Source organism: Chanodichthys erythropterus, chromosome 8 (assembly GCF_024489055.1).
Source record: "Chanodichthys erythropterus isolate Z2021 chromosome 8, ASM2448905v1, whole genome shotgun sequence".
NCBI lineage: Eukaryota > Metazoa > Chordata > Actinopteri > Cypriniformes > Xenocyprididae > Chanodichthys > Chanodichthys erythropterus.
Window position 1 is genome coordinate 18,492,579 of NC_090228.1, and position 16,440 is coordinate 18,509,018.

The window sequence follows — 16,440 nt, forward strand, 5'->3', positions numbered from 1 at the left end:
AGTTTCGCTAGGTAAGACCCTTATTCCTCGTCTGGTATCGTTTAAAGCTCTTTGAAGCTGCACTGAAACTGTAATTTTGGCCTTCAGCCGTCTGGAGGCCATTGAAGTCCACTATAAGGAGAATAATCCTGGAATGTTTTCATCAAAAACCTTCATTTCTTTTTGACTGATGAAAGAAAGACATTAACATCTTGGATGACATGAGGGTGAGTAAATTATCAGGAAAAGTTTATTTGAAAGTGGACTAATCCTTTAAACTTATTGGAATAAGGCTTTTCTAACTTTTGTTGAATATGGAATAAGATAGCTATTTAAAACTTCAAGTTTGTGGGAGAAATTGTTTAAAAAACAGGTTTAATTTTAACATTTCAAATGACTGACAAATCAGATAATTCAGATATTTACATTTGAAATAAATGCATTTCTAATGCTTACATAGATAAATAAGACATGAAAGTTGTAATGCATGTCGATCTTTGGTTAAATTGGGCATTTAAAATAAAACATAACGGTTTTAAACACAGATTTGTGTTTAAAAATTAATCGAACATGGAAGCAATCAAGTTTAAAACCACTCATCAAACTTGGGATAAGCTTATAAAATTTAAATGCCAATTTCTAAATTGCTGAATGTTCAAGATATTTAAATTTTGTGGGATAAATGATGTTTATATAAATAATAAAAATAATGATTGACCAAAATCCAATATTTAAGTTTTGTTCTTGAACGTGAAATAAATGGCTGATTAAATATGCAATGTAAAACATTTAAAATGTTCATTTTTAGGGGTTGTTGAATGTTGGGCCAATAATGTTTAATAAACGGTTACACCGTTTGAATATGAGATAATCTGATGTTTAAAATTTTAATTCCTAATGTAAAGTTGAATATGATGGAGCAGTTTAAATTAAAGCATTTAATTTCAATTTAATTTCAGTTTGACTCCATATACAGCAGTTGTTTTATGTTCATTGATTTTTGGGGTGCTGAATTTGCAGGATTTACATTAAAGGGTTAGTTCACCCAAAAATGAAATTTCTGTCATTAATTACTCACCCTCGTGTCATTCCAAACCCATAAGACCTTTCAACTTCAGAACACAAATTAAAATATTTTTGATAACATCCAAGAGTTTTTTTATCCCCCATAGAAAGCAACGTAATTACCGTCATTTAAGATCCAGAAAGGTATTAAAGACGTCGTTAAAATAGTCAACATGACTACAGTCAACTTTCAACTTTCATTGAATAATGACTTTATTCAACAATTTCTTCTCAACCCGGTCAATCTCGTACGCAGTTGATGCAGTGAACGCAGTGCAGGCTAATGTGTTTACGTCGGCTTGAACCACTGTAGTCACGTTGACTATTTTAACAATGTCTTTACTACTTTTCTGGACCTTGAATGATGGTAATTATGTTGCTTTCTGCAGGGGTGGATAAAAAAACACTTGGATTTCATCAAAAATATCTTAATTTGTGTTCCAAAGTTGAACAAAGGTTTGGAACGACATGAGGGTGAGTACTTAATGACAGAAATGTCATTTTTGGGTGAACTAACCCTTTAATCTCCATGAATATACACAATAGCTGTAGTCCTGGATGCATGCATCTCAGTGCACATTCAGGGTTAAACACAAGGCTTCAATTAAGCAGAGACAAATCCTGTGCACAACCTATAACCTTCACAGTGAACTGACAGCAGCAGCTAGAGCTCTAGACAGTGTGGCACCTGCAGTGTGAATGCATGTCTGTATTTCATATCCAGTTGTTTGGTGTCTGTGAAACGCACAGTGAAAGTAATTTTGAGCACATAAGTCTTCTATCCAGTTTTTTGCATGTTTTCATGAATGTACTGTTAGAATACTCATTTTTTAAGGCCTTACCACTAACCGCCAACTGGAGGGTGTGCTATATTTTTTTAGACTTCAAAACGATTCATTCATAATTAGATAGTGTACTTCTCTCATGAGTACACTTGGGACAGGACAGAATTTTGATTTTGTTTAGGTGAACTATTCCTTTAAGAAAATCCGTCAGATGCTTCAAACTTGCAGTTTGCAGTCTGCTTCAGAAATAACAACAATGATGGATTGCTCTGTCAGTCCTCCAGCTGTAGACAGATGTGCTAACTAATGCGATGGATGGATGGAGGGCTTAAAGCCAGAGAGAAAGAGGCCACAGGGAGATTATGCTCTCATGGCCATATGGGACACAGCCTCTGGAAAACATTCTGCTGGAAAAAAGTCTGATTAACAGAGTGCACTGGGAAGCTTTCCCAATGAGAATGAATTGATTTTTGAATGGATGCGCAGATTTGAGAGCAAACTGACAAGGAATGTTTGGGTGCAAATATGAGAAGTAGACAGACTATTTTTAGGCCGTGTGAACGTGTAAGAGGTGGGAAGGTGTATAGTAGCTCGTGTATAACAACTCTGATTCATATTTCTCTGGAATGTGTTATTTTAGGCCTGTATGTAGGTCAGGGTTGAGCAAATTTCAGAATTTGATAAAAATTTCCATCAAGTTTGAGTTGTAATGTGATTCAAATGGGCCAATTCACAACAGAATGAATTATGAATGACAAGATGAGGAATTCACTCAATTCAATAAAAAATTCAATATAGGCACAGAGTGAAATAAACTAGCTGTGTGACAAAGCAAAAACATCTGCATAATTCATTCTGACTAATAATGTATTTTTATACCCAGATATGCAGCACCTGTTAAAAGTTTGGAAACAGTCAAATTTTTAATGTGTTTCACAGAACTATTATATGCTCACCAAGGCTGCACTTATTTAATAAAAAGTAAAATGCATACAAAGGTATTATGTCAATCATAGATGGAAAAGACCATTTACAGCCAAAACAGTTAGTTTATCATAGGAAATACATTTTTTAAAGGTGCCCTAGATTCAAAAATTGAATTTATCTTGGCATTGTTAAATAACAAGAGTTCAGTACATGGAAATGACATACAGTGAGAGTCAAACTCCATTGTTTCTTCCTTCTTATATAAATCTCATTTGTTTAAAAGACCTCCGAAGAACCGGCGAATCTCAACATAACACCGACTGTTACGTAACAGTCGGGATCATTAGTATGTACGGCCCCAATATTTGCATATGCCTGCCCATGTTACCAACATTATGAAAGGCATTAGACAAGGGCAGCCAGTAATGTCTGGATGTGCACAGCTGAATCATCAGACTAGGTAAGCAAGCAAGGACAATAGCAAAAAATGGCACATGGAGCAATAATAACTGACATGATCCATGTTAGCATGATATTTGTAGTGTTTCTAAATGTTTCGTTAGCATGTTGCTAATGTACTGTTAAATGTGGTTAAAGTTACCATCGTTTCTTACTGTATTCACGGAGACAAGAGCCGTCGCTATTTTCATTTTTAAACACTTGCAGTCTGTAAAATTCATAAACACAACTTCATTCTTTATAAATCTCTCCAACAGTGTAGCATTAGCTGTTAGCCACGGAGCATAACCTCAAACTCATTCAGAATCAAATGTAAACATCAAAATAAACACTGTACTTACGCGATTAGACATGCTGCATGATGAACACTTTGTAAAGATCCATTTTGAGGGTTATATTAGCTGTTTGAACTTTTTTTATGTTGTTTAAGGCAAGCGTGAGCTCTTGGGGTGTGGAGCACCAGATTTAAAGGGCCACACACCCTGAATCGGCTCATTTCTAATTATGCCCCAAAATAGGCAGTTAAAAAAATGAATAAAAAAAAAATCTATGGGGTATTTTGAGCTGAAACTTCACAGACACATTCAGGGGACACCTTAGACTTATATTACATCTTGTAAAAAAAGTTCTTGGGCACCTTTAAAGCTTTTTAACAGTTAAAGAGCCACCTATGGTCCGATCTCCATATAAGATGGCATGCTTCTTTAGAATCATATGCTCAGGGGCGCACATACATTTTTTGGTCTGGTTCTCAAGGGAGCACCTGGAGATGTTGCTTGGTACTCACACTACTTTTCTCTCAAACATGGTAGATGATGTTTTTTTTATTATTATTATTAACATTAATGACAGAAAATAGCAAGAATATTAGGCTGCTGTCACTTTAAGACAGAATGCACGCACAGACTGAATATACTGACACACATCTGGTTTCTTTCTCAACTGTTCGCTTATGACATAACCGAGAGAATACTTGCAGAGACAGGTAATTTTGTGTGTATGTGTCCGTTCAAGCCAAAGTAAACACGAAAGAGGAATCAATTCGGTGTTCGAGTGCTGTCTGAAACGCGCCTCTCTCTCTCTCTCTGTGTGCACGTGCTTTGGGTGTGATACAGATAACAGCTTGCGAGTCCTGATTTTTGCCTCTTCTTCCACTTTTAAAATAGTTTGAATGTGTTCATTGGCGAGACAAAACACGTCCAAATGATAAACTTTCACTCTGTGATAGTTAAACTTAGCAGTTAATCCATGAATCACATGTGTGCCAAACCGTTGGACCTTATCCGTATGGATCACGGATTTACTGCGATCCATTGCACCGCTAATAATTAAAGAACACACTTATCATCATGATTGCTATCTTAGCAGAGATGTAGAAAAATGTTTGTCAAAAATGTAGGTACTCTAAAGCGCTTTTCTGGTGCACTCCGTTCATTTTTATCCACTTATGTGCACCCTTGCATATAATGCATGTGTGCACCTATTTTTGTGAAGTTCTGAGTTTTTGTTTAGGAGTTATAGGCTTTTGCGTGCACTTGGCCACACCCATTTTCTAAATTACTCTGTTATAGATCTTTCCGCTCAGTCTGGTTCTGATTGGGTGAAAAACCTAGCACTAGTTCGCAAAAGTAGGTTTTTTACATTAATCGTGAATATTTGATTGATCGCAGCGTTTCTTGAGACAAAGTTGTTCAACACAAGGACATCTATCAAATGATATGAATATTGTGTGAAACACCACATGATTACAGATGTGTAAAACTAGTTCATGCCATCTAGTGGCCAATTTCTTTCAAAATTCTTACAGACCTCTAGAACCATGAGTAGAACATGCTCACAGAGTTTCGTTCTGATCGGCCTCTGTTAACCTTGTCTAATAGGTGATCAAAATTCATTGGCCGATGGTGGCCATGTTTTTCGAGATATGCCAATGTCCTTACATGGTTTTTTTCCTGTTATAGCGTGACTAAGAGGCCAGACGCCGCGACCGCAGAATGAGCTCTTAAGGCAGGAACACACCAAGCCGACGGTCGGCCGTCAGGCAGTTTTTGTTCGTCGGCCAACTAAGTTTTCTCAGTGTGTTCCACACCGTCGGCTGAAGTTGGTCCTCTTTGGCTTTTTTCCGGCCGATTCGACATGTTGAATTGGCATCTGATTGGCTGTTCAGCTACTGCCACCTGCTGGTAAGGAAAGGCATTTCATCTTGCGCAGGCGCAGAAGGGATGTGCTACTTGGCCGTTGGCTGTCGAGCGTCGGTTTGGTGTGTCAGGGCAACTTTGGACACAGATGCTGCCGACGTGAGCCAACCCGCAGTCTGCTTACATCGCCACTAGTTGGTCGGCGTCATCTTGGTGTGTTCCTGCCTTTAAACAGATGTGCTAAGTTTGGTGAAAATATCTCATTCCGTTCATGAGTTATGACCGGCCACTTAGAATTTTTGGTGGCCGTTTTGGGACCGTGAATCTGAGTTATTGACATTTAGACTCCAGAGAATCTTGCTGCTCTGGGTTGGTTCTGATCTGGTCAAAAACCTAGGGCTAGTTAGCAAAAGTAGGTTTTTCGAAAAATCCAAAATACCAGAAAATTTCACAGAATCCGAGGCATGCATCTTGAGTCAAGACACTTGAGCCCACACCGACTCTTGAGCTAACAGTTTAGGAGTTATGTGCCATTTCGTACTTTTGACTGCTGTAGCGCCCCCGTCAGGCCAAATTTCATTCCATTTTAATTTTACCTTTTTTAACTTCCTACACTTATTACATGAATTATTATTATACAAATGACTGTTCTGCGTCCTTTTACTAACTCATTTCAAATCCTATTCAAATTCAAGGATTTAAAAAGCATTTTCAATTAAATTCTGAATGGTGCACAATTGCACAAATGTGGGTGTAAAGCAACAAGTGAGGACACAATAAAATCTATGGCTTTTAACAAAGATGTCTCCTTTAATCTTTATACCTGATTTCAGCTTGTTTTGAGCAGAAAAATCAAACGAAGAGCTGCCTTATTATTCAGTCTAGAAATACTATCATTCGTTCGATGTATCTGCACATTCCTCAAGAAAACAGCACCTAGTTATTTGGCTGTCAGGAAGTTTTGGAACATGACACCACATCCCTGTAGGACTCCTTCCAAACAGAGACATGTTCAGTGCAAGGACAGAATATTGTGAGCTGAAAATGGCTCGAAGGGGGCATAGACAAGACGGCTGCTGTTAGCTCACATATGCGTGCTTTGAGAGACAGCTCACTTTTGTTCTTTTTCCCCCGTTTAGCACAGCAGAGGCAGATGTTGTTGTCTGATTCATGAACATCGAGATGAATATGTTACTTTGACACGTCTCAGAAAGCAAACCAAACAGCATGTCATTGTGATATTTGGATATGTCAAACATGGCCTGCTTGAATGCTCTTCTTGGTGGTGTTTGTAAAGGCAAGTGTCACTATTACTGTTGCTCATATTTTGGGTTAAGGTTTTGAACAAACATAGATGTGACACTTCAGATCATGTAGTTTGTTGAGTTGAGGTGTGCTATTACTTTTATATGCCATCAGACTTGTGGTTTTTGCCTAGCAGATAATAAGACAGATGATAAAGTCCCATAGATTTACATTGAAAGAGGGACACAAGCCATATCTACACACTTAGAAAAAAGGTTCAGTGCGGTTCTTGGCTCAATTTTAAAAACACTTTATGCCAAAAATGTTTGCATAATACTTTCATGTTTAAATAGTATATTTACTTTTATTAAATAATAAAATTTTATTGAAAATAAAAATTAATTAAAATAAAATGTATTAATTTAGGTGCTGACACCCACGACAACATTTTCAACTAAAAACGGAAAACTTTTTATGCATTTTGGTCGTTCATTTACACAACAACTGCTTTTTGGGGGACTGGAAACGCAAAGTTTTGAAAGCGGGTTTCAAAGTGCAAGTTTTTGAAAACGATAATGTTATTGTCTCCGTGTAAACTACAAAAACGTGAATTTGAGAAAACAGTGACATCAGGTGTGTGCGTATTATGTGTTTAGTCGATAATAATAATTCACCCAAAAATGAAAATTCTGTCATTAATTACTCACCCTCATGTCGTTCCAAACTCATAAGTCCTTTGTTCATCTTCAGAACACAAATCTTTTTGAAGTCTGAGAGATTTTAAAGAGAAAATACTCAACAATGGTGTTAACTTATGTTATTTGTTCATGGTTTGTATTATAGGATAATAAAAACACCACATAGACATATAAACAACATTAAAAACTTGATTTTCACCACTGGGGGTCTTTAAGAAAATATTGACCTGCAATCCAGTAGGGGGAGCACCACAACACATGCGTATTGTGTTGACTCAAGACCGGAAGTTGTTCTTTGAACGCGCTTTAGATAATATTATTTTGTAAATAAAGTGTTAAATTATGTTTTTTTGTGCAAACAGAGCACTTGTGTTGTTTCATAAAATTGACGTTAAACCACTGGAGTCACATGGAGTATTTTATTGATATCTTATACCTTTCTGGACCTTGAATGTGGTAGATGGTTAGATTGCTCCCAATGGAGGGATAGAAAGCTCTCAAGATTTCATCAAAAATATCTTCATTTGTGTTCCAAAGAGGAACAGAGGTCTTACTGGTGCAGAACGACACGAGGGTTAGTAATTAACGACAGAATTAAATTTTTGGGTTAACAAACCTTTTAAAACTAAACAACAATGGCAGACTACAGGACTGTGTTTGTGCTGCTCAAGAGTGTATTAAAGCTTCTCCCGCAAAGATTTACTGCACCACTACTATGACCAGTGGAGACGTATTATTTACATATAAGAAATTCTAACATCGCCAATTCTAATTCTGACATCGCCAACTACTGGCCTGGCATGCATAATACAGCATTTTTAGTCGTTTTCGCGGATCCGTGTGAACGGGCATAGTTTTGACAACATTTTCATCTGTATACAAAACTTTTGAACTTTTCTGATTTAAAGGTGCAATGTGTAAAATTTGGGAGGATCTATTGACAGAAATTCAATATAATATACATAACTATGTTTTCAGTAGTGTATAAAGACCTTACATAATGAACCGTTACATTTTTATTACCTTAGAATGAGCCATTTATATCTATATACACATGATAAGTCACCATTTTGCACCAGCATGATTCTACAGTAGCCCTAAACGGACAAATTGCTCTACAGAGCATGTTTGCTTGACTAGCTACTCTCTGCTGTCTCAGATGACATATTTGTCCTGTGTTGGCCACCGTAGCCTCTCTATATTGCAATTCACAATCTCACCGCTAGATGCCGCTAAAATTTACGCACTGCACCTTTAAGTACACTGTTTTCATGTAAACGTACCTTAAAACTAAATCATGATCTCATGATGGGAAGTCCTGAAAGGTTCTATATAGGAAGCGCCTGACAGAACCCTCAAAGGTTCTATATAAAACAATTTCTTCTAAGAGTGGACAAACCAGGGTATCAATAGTTTAAACAATTTTACAGCTCAAAAAATATGAGTTAAGTTTTACATTTCTGCATTTAAAGGCCTAAAAATTTAACACAATTATTTCCATTGTGAGTACCTCATCATTGTATTGAATCCAAAAAATGTAACATGACTAAACACATTGCTTATCTGTCCAAATAAAACCCTGTTGTGTGTAATTCTTTTACTACACTGTAAAAAAAAAAGAAAAAAGTCTTTTTCAAAGAATATCTTTTCAATATGTTTAACAAGAAAGCGCTTCAGCCTTTTACTTCAAAAATATCACGTGTTACTTACTATTTCGTTGTAATTATTTGTGAAATTTACAAGCAAAGTAAATCCTACACCATTTTTTTTTCAGTGTGTAATGATTTTTCCTCTATTCATTCTTAACCATCTCATAAGCATTGTACACCCTTCTTGCTCTCTCACCAAAGCCCATGCAAGAGTGGCTGTCCAACAGCTTCAGCTGCACTAATTTAATTGGCACTCATCAAATCAGATGTTAAATAAAGGAAAGGCAGTGATACAGGCTCTTACATAATGCACTGTGAGTGCCTTTATATTGTAGTAAGATCACTGACACCCTTCCACATGTTCACATTATGGCAGCAGACAAAATATAAATGATTTCCAGTCAAGTAATAACTGTGCTATTACCGCCAGTGAGAGAGAGAGAGAGAGAGAGAGAGAGAGAGAGAGAGAGAGAGAGAGTTATGGCAATATGAATGGCTTTGTTTTAGAAAGTCCTCGTACTGACAAATTGGTGCTGGGAGCAAGTTGAAGGGCATTAAGTTCTAAGGCTTGATTCTTGTCTAGAATCCTGCAACACAGAGAGGAAACTCATTGAAGATGTACAGTTTGTGTGATGTGCTTGCTGAATGCAGATCAGAGATGAAGGCACGCTGTGAGACTATTGGAAATGCAAACCCTAAAACAAATACATGCAAATGGAGATCGGCGTGTTGTGGCGAATGTCAGATGCCAGGCAGAATAGAGACATTTTTAGAGTAATTTGAGCATTCAGCACAAGATAGTTTTGGGATGTATTATAAGGAATCAATATTTCCTTTATCTTTTGAGATAAAAGACACATTTGAACTTCAAGAATGGAAAACATTCTCAGTCCAATAAGGACATTTACTGAAATTTTCTCAGCTTCTGACATCAGGCACATCGAAGACTCCTTACTAGGTGTTCAGAAACTTGTTCTGAACATTTCTGAGGAGGAGGAGGAAGCCAGATAGATGCTGTTTTATTTTAACACCAGAAGAAGGAAAGATGAAACTAAAATATGATAAAGTATGTTAAACCTTGTGCTATTTCTGGCTGTGTGTAGCACCTACAACTCTGCATATTCTTCTGAAGGATTCCAATCTTGGGAAATAGTGACTGAAGTTTTCATTTTTTTAACAGTGTTCCTGTCTTATCTTGTGGCACATTTAGGGTGCGTTCACACTTGGCAGGTTTGGTTTGATTAAAATGAATCAAAAACTGTATTTGGATTACAAGTGGACCAGCAGCACATTTTTACATTGCGCATTTCTTTACCAGCTTTTAATGCTGCTGTTTTGCAGTAACAGTTAGTTACATCATTGTTTTACAACCAAAAAAAGGGTAAATGTCATCAATTTAGCAATGTGCATCACTCTGAAAGATATATTTATCTTATTCAGCTCTATTAAATCCTGAGCAATTCACTTCGTAATCTACGTACAGACAATCTGCCACGCAGGACTAGGACCACTTAGCATTAATCGCCTCAGCCACTCTAATAGAAAACACTGCACAAGCGATTTGTAAATCACATCATCCCTTAACTGCCAGCAAGATTGATGAATGACTCAATCACAGTGTCCAGGTTGCACAGTTAAAATGGGACTGCAGTCAGCAGTCAAAGAGGTGTATGGACACAGACAGCAGGCATTAATGAGTGAAAAGGCTGGTCTTGCGAAAGCCATGGACAAGACATTGCATCCGAAACGAGAGTTCAGTAAGAATGGTTCACTCAAAAATGTACTTGCACTCATGTCATTCTGAACCTGCATGGATTTCTTTCCTCTGTGAAATGCAGAATGAGATATTTTGCAGATTGTCCAAGCTGCTCTTTTCCATTATGAAAGTAGAAAGTGCGTGAAAATGTTCAATCAAAATGTGGAATCTATTATTTCAACTGATATGTGTACATTACTGGTAATTTTCTGAGTTTACGAACATTTCCTTTAACCCTAAAACACAACACAATGGAATAATTCAAAATACTAGGAAAACACTAGAAACACCTAGGCCCGGTTTTTCAAAAGGTTTAATCCGGATAAAATTGATCCGCATTTAGTAATCCTTTTTTTGCGATCCGTGATCACGTAATCCATCTTACATTTGGAGCCTGTTTTTTTAAAGCAACATCGGATTGGATCAATCTGATCCGGATAGGAACTTTTCAGGATCACCAAATCTGGATTTCCAGTGCTCTACGGAGGCCCTAAAGGGACATGTTGACAGAAAGTATAGGGGTTTTGAATTAAATATATTTTTGTTGGATATTTACAGCTGTTTAGGGATTGTTTTATGGCACCAACATTTCTTTTTACTTTAGAGTAAGTTACCAAAAGGCTAAATATGTAGACTAATGTCTGCATTTAATTTATTACTTTAACAGTTAAACTAATCAAGATAAGCAAGATAAAAATGTGTATGTATATTACATGATAAAAAGGTTGTATTTTTTGACTAGTTTTAAAGTTTTACTACATTTTCCTCCTGGAATCCATCTTGAAATCCTACCCCCTGTTGGGATCAGGATAATCCTGTTTTTTTGGATCAAAGTGATCCAAATCCTACAAAAAAGTTCTGAAAAACCCAAACTAAAGGTTTGATCCGGATCAAAACCAAGATTGCATTACGTGATCTAATCTGATTATGTAATCCATTTTTTCTTTTGAAAAACACATTTTCAAGATTTGATCCAATCCGTTATCCAAAATCCTAGTGGTTTACTTTTGAAAAACCGGGCCCTAGTGATGGCCGATTTCGAAACACTGCTTCATGAAGCTCCGAAGCTTTATGAATCTTTTGTTTCAAATCATTGATTCGGAACGTGTATCAAACTGCCAAAGTCACGCGATTTCAGTAAACGAGGTTTTGTTACGTCATAACTGTTTTGAAACGTTTCTAAACAGTTTGAAATTTCTTTGGTTCACCTGTAGAGGGCGATGATAAAACAAACCCATGAATCATGCAGATTCACTGAGAACAATTGAACAAGTGTCTATGGGCTTTACCCTATGGTTTTACCAGATCTCTGATCAGCTTTATACATTTGTAGATCTTTTAATTAGACATTAGAATAATTAAAATGAATAATTGTAGTTATTAATCTCTTATTGGCCTGTTTAGCTTGAGCCATGGAAGAAAACAAGCCCTAAAAATTGATAAAAGAACACATATTATACAGACACTCTATAGTTAATCTTATTAGGTGATTAATTAATTGCATTTAATAGATGTTACTCTCAATAAAACATTTGCAATAGATTTGTAAAAGGTGTTTTTATGCATGTTTAGCGTGAGTTTTGTTGCATTTACACTGTTCTGACCACTAGGGGTCACCATGGAGACAGGTGTCAGATTGTTTCGAAGCCTCGACACATTATGGCACATTTGCTTCAACTGTTTCAGTGTTTCACAAAGCCTCGATCTGCCTATCACTAGAAACACCTTCATATTACTCAGTACACAGTATTGTTACAAAACTGCTCCAAGACTGGGTTAAACACAGCTTTATTGGTAAATCCAGAACCGTAACCCAAAATACATTCAATGGGTCAAATACAGGCAATAAGTGCAAATAAACAAACAAGGCAGAGTACACTGACGAAACTAGCAAAACCTCACAGTGAATGACAGAGTGAACATGGTTTACATAGGCTGGGCTAAACAAGGTACAAGTGAAGACAATCATGGTTGATTAGTCCGGGCAGTGGGTTATGGGTAATGCAGTCCGAGATGGTGTGGCAGTAGTCCGGGGAGGAGTGTCCTCTGGTGGCTATCAAGGGCACTCAAGCTGGTGATCTTGACAAGTATATATCGTGCTGGGTAGATTACTGATTCCAAATTACATGACAAAAGTTTTAGTTAGTAACGTAATCCATTACATTACATATTTAAGGTAATATAATCTGACTACTTTAAGATTACTTTTGACCTAACTTGTTTTTTTTTTCACATGCATAGGATAATCTTGTACCATACTGATATAAAAATACAAAGACAACAATAATAAATTCATTCGTTATCATGAACAACATAAAATATTACATTATGTCAGAATTTTCTAGACTGGGGTTCGTTATGGAATGGATTCATGTGTTTAATGAAAAGTTATCTCTAACTTAAATTCTCAGAGGCTTCTTGTGAGAACATAATCATATAATCAGTAGTAAAGTAACTGTAGTCTGATTACGAGTATTTTAAAATGTAATATAATCTAATTACAATGACTTACTTTTTGTAATCTGATTACGTAATCCAGATTACATGTAATCGGTTACTACCCAGCACTGAGAATATATACGCAGTATTCACTAAGAAGTATTCTGAACACAGCCATATAGATAGATAGATAGATAGATAGATAGATAGATAGATAGATAGATAGATAGATAGATAGATAGATAGATAGATAGATAGATAGATAGACAGACAGACAGGACCCCAAACATGGAGAGTAGAAATAATATCCTGTAGTCATTGTTTTTTCATCAGTATGTTTTTTAGATGATAATATTAGCAATACATATTCAGGCTCTATTAGGTTGATTTATCCATACTTATGCATTTTCCTGTGATATTAGTATTTACAATTTGTTTCAAAATGCTAATGCCCCCAATTCATTGCTCTTATTACCATGCATGGGCTCTCATTAACCAGGCATGATTTTCCAATACAATTTCTTTCTGTTATTGATTTGACTGTAGGCCATGGATGTGCTAGCTAGGGGGACAGTGGAAAATTCAGACCAATGGTGTAAAAAAGAAAAGAAAAGAACAGAAACAAACAAACAAAAACCTCAACATTGTTACTGTTTCATTCTGCTTTCTAAATGTGTAATGTTTTTCTGGGTTTCCTCTGTTCACTGTTGCCCTCAGCTTGCTTTGGAACAATATTTTTTTTTTCTGAAAAATGCTGAACAAAAAAAAAAAAAAAAAAGAAAAGTGTCTTTTATGTAAAGCTGACAGTGTTCAGGATAGAAAAAGACTCCCACTGTCTTCTACATGCCTTCAGATGTTCAATTTATTGTTTAGCAAGTAAAAGGTTTTAATATCATTCAATGTCCACCTTCAGGTTGTGGTACATGTGAAATCTATGATTGAATGAATGATTTTTCTTTAGCATTTTAATATTAATATTATTAATAAACAATATTCCAAGATAATCACTTATCCAACCTGAAGCATCTTAGCTTTATTTGATTATCCATACATCATTGTGAGTATAAAATATGATACATAGCTAAGTCGTTTGAGGAATATTTATCTTTTAATAGGCTAGAATGTTTGAATATTCTTTAATATTTCAGGCTTTGCTGGATTAATATATGGTCTCAAGCAGCTCACAGTAGCTTATAAATGGGACTGTGCATGAAAATATATAGCTGCCTGCCTTCATATTGCGAGGTTCTTCAGCTCGAAAACAACTGGTATTGGCTATTTTCCTAGACGCATTTATATGCATACTATAGCACTGCTTAAACATTGTGTTTCATAAATCATGCAGGACACCTCAGAAAGCCCCAACATTACGTAACTATCGCATTTCATGGATTGCAGTATCTTGGAGTGGCCTCTGGCTGTGATCTGAAGTACTGAATTATTGCGCGGCCATTTTTGAGTTGTGAAATTTAGAGCTTTCTCTTTTCACCGTTGTTCGTCAGCAGACGTTGGAGCTGAAACGCTATTCTGAAAAGAAAACCCCCAAAACATGCGTCTTTTCCAAACTACGCGTTTAAAACACATCTGCATTGGAAATGTAACTGTGTCTAGAGTTAAGGAATGTAACAAAACAGTGTGTGTTACAGGCTCAAGATGTTTGTTGGGTATGACGTTTTCTTGCACAGGTGTGTCTGGACCATACCTGCAAAAGGTAAAGACAAATATCGGAAATGGACGTATACCGCTGGCTTGTACGCCAAACACAATTTATAACGAACACAGGAAACATTTTATTCGTGCATTTTCATCAAAATACACTTATGAGGACGCGTTTGGCCTGGCACGTGACAAACCCGAAAAGTTCTGGAGTGAAGCGGCTCGTGGTATCACTTGGTTTGAACACTGGACCAAAACTCTGGATAATACGGATACAGTGTTTCCAAAATGGTAAGTACAGGCTATGTATTAGAGGGCGTTGACATATTCCAGTAACAGAATGGAATTAAACGCAAGGGTCTCAGGCGCTATAGCTGTCGTTAAAGGTGAAGTTCACCTTAAAGTGATGTGAGGCACAATGACAGCCTCAGTCACCATTCGCTGTCACTGTATGGGAAAATAAATGCTATGAAAGTGAATAGTGACTGAGACGTTCAGGCCCTAACATTCTGCAAAACAACAGTTACTCTGAAGGAAGTGAGTCAAACATGGTTTTGGGGATAAATAAAACATGAGGGAGATATATTATGACAATTTGAAATTATTTTTAATTTAACGCACCTCTTTTAAAAACGCAACGAAATGGCGTATGTCTGACGCATGGGTATCTAGACCAATCAAAAACGGCGCAGACGAACGCTTCTTATCTCAACGCCCCTTCTGTGTTGGGAATTGTGTTTTCTAATCTGAGTCAGAGTCAGTAACATAAAGTGGTAGAGTAATACATATGTTTATGGTGGTGAACGCAGGTCTTGTTTCTTAGTGTGTTGTGGATTGACATTGAATAAATGAGAATTAATGTGGTTCAGCAAGAGGATAGGATTTATATATCAACATCTTTAAATCAGTATTATATTCATCCATTATATATATATATATATATATATATATATATATATATATATATATATATATATATATATATATATATATTCATAGCAAGATAACAAATATACATTAATTTTCAACACCAACCAAATTTTTACAAACAACCCATCACCCTATAATCACACATCTCAAAGCAATCAGTATTATAACTCACACTCACAATCACCTCTGTTTACCCTCATATTCTTTTAATAACATGTTGTATACAACTTTTTAAAAGCTTTTTACACCTGCTTCAAACTTTTCCACAACCTCACCCCACAATTACTGATGCACATACTTGTTGTTCTTATTTTGAGCTTTTTCTCTCAAGTTATACCCACCTTGCCTTTCCATAAACATTGTTTGTAAATTTCCCAGATGGAAATTATTTCTTGATTTAAACAGACTTGTGCCATCTTAAATTCAGCCAGATCAATGAACTTTAGTGTATGTGACTTTAAAAATAATGAATTTGTCTGTTCCAGATATCCAACATCATTATTGATAATTCTGATTGCTCTCTTTTGTAATGTGTAACGCCTATAGATGCAGTGTTGCTAAATTCGCTGTTTTCCCACGGAATTGGGTTAACATGATATTTAGCCCCTGGAATGGGAATTTTACCAGGGAACCCCACCAAAAACGTGGATTTTACCCCCACCCCCAAAACACAATTGGGCTAGTTGTGAGTAGCAATTGGGTGGGTTTTGTTGT

General features: G+C 36.3%; 1 protein-coding gene across 2 annotated transcripts in view; it reads left to right on the plus strand.

Moving 5' to 3' along the window:
• Positions 1-14,613: 14,613 nt before the first annotated feature.
• Positions 14,614-16,440, plus strand: part of acss3 (acyl-CoA synthetase short chain family member 3) — an 82,627-nt gene continuing 80,800 nt past the window's right edge. For both annotated transcript variants that reach the window (XM_067392209.1, XM_067392210.1), the window contains exon 1: positions 14,614-15,087. In XM_067392209.1, coding sequence (XP_067248310.1) covers positions 14,690-15,087 — 398 coding nt within the window. In that variant the 5' untranslated portion in view covers positions 14,614-14,689. The remainder of the gene's footprint in view (positions 15,088-16,440) is intronic.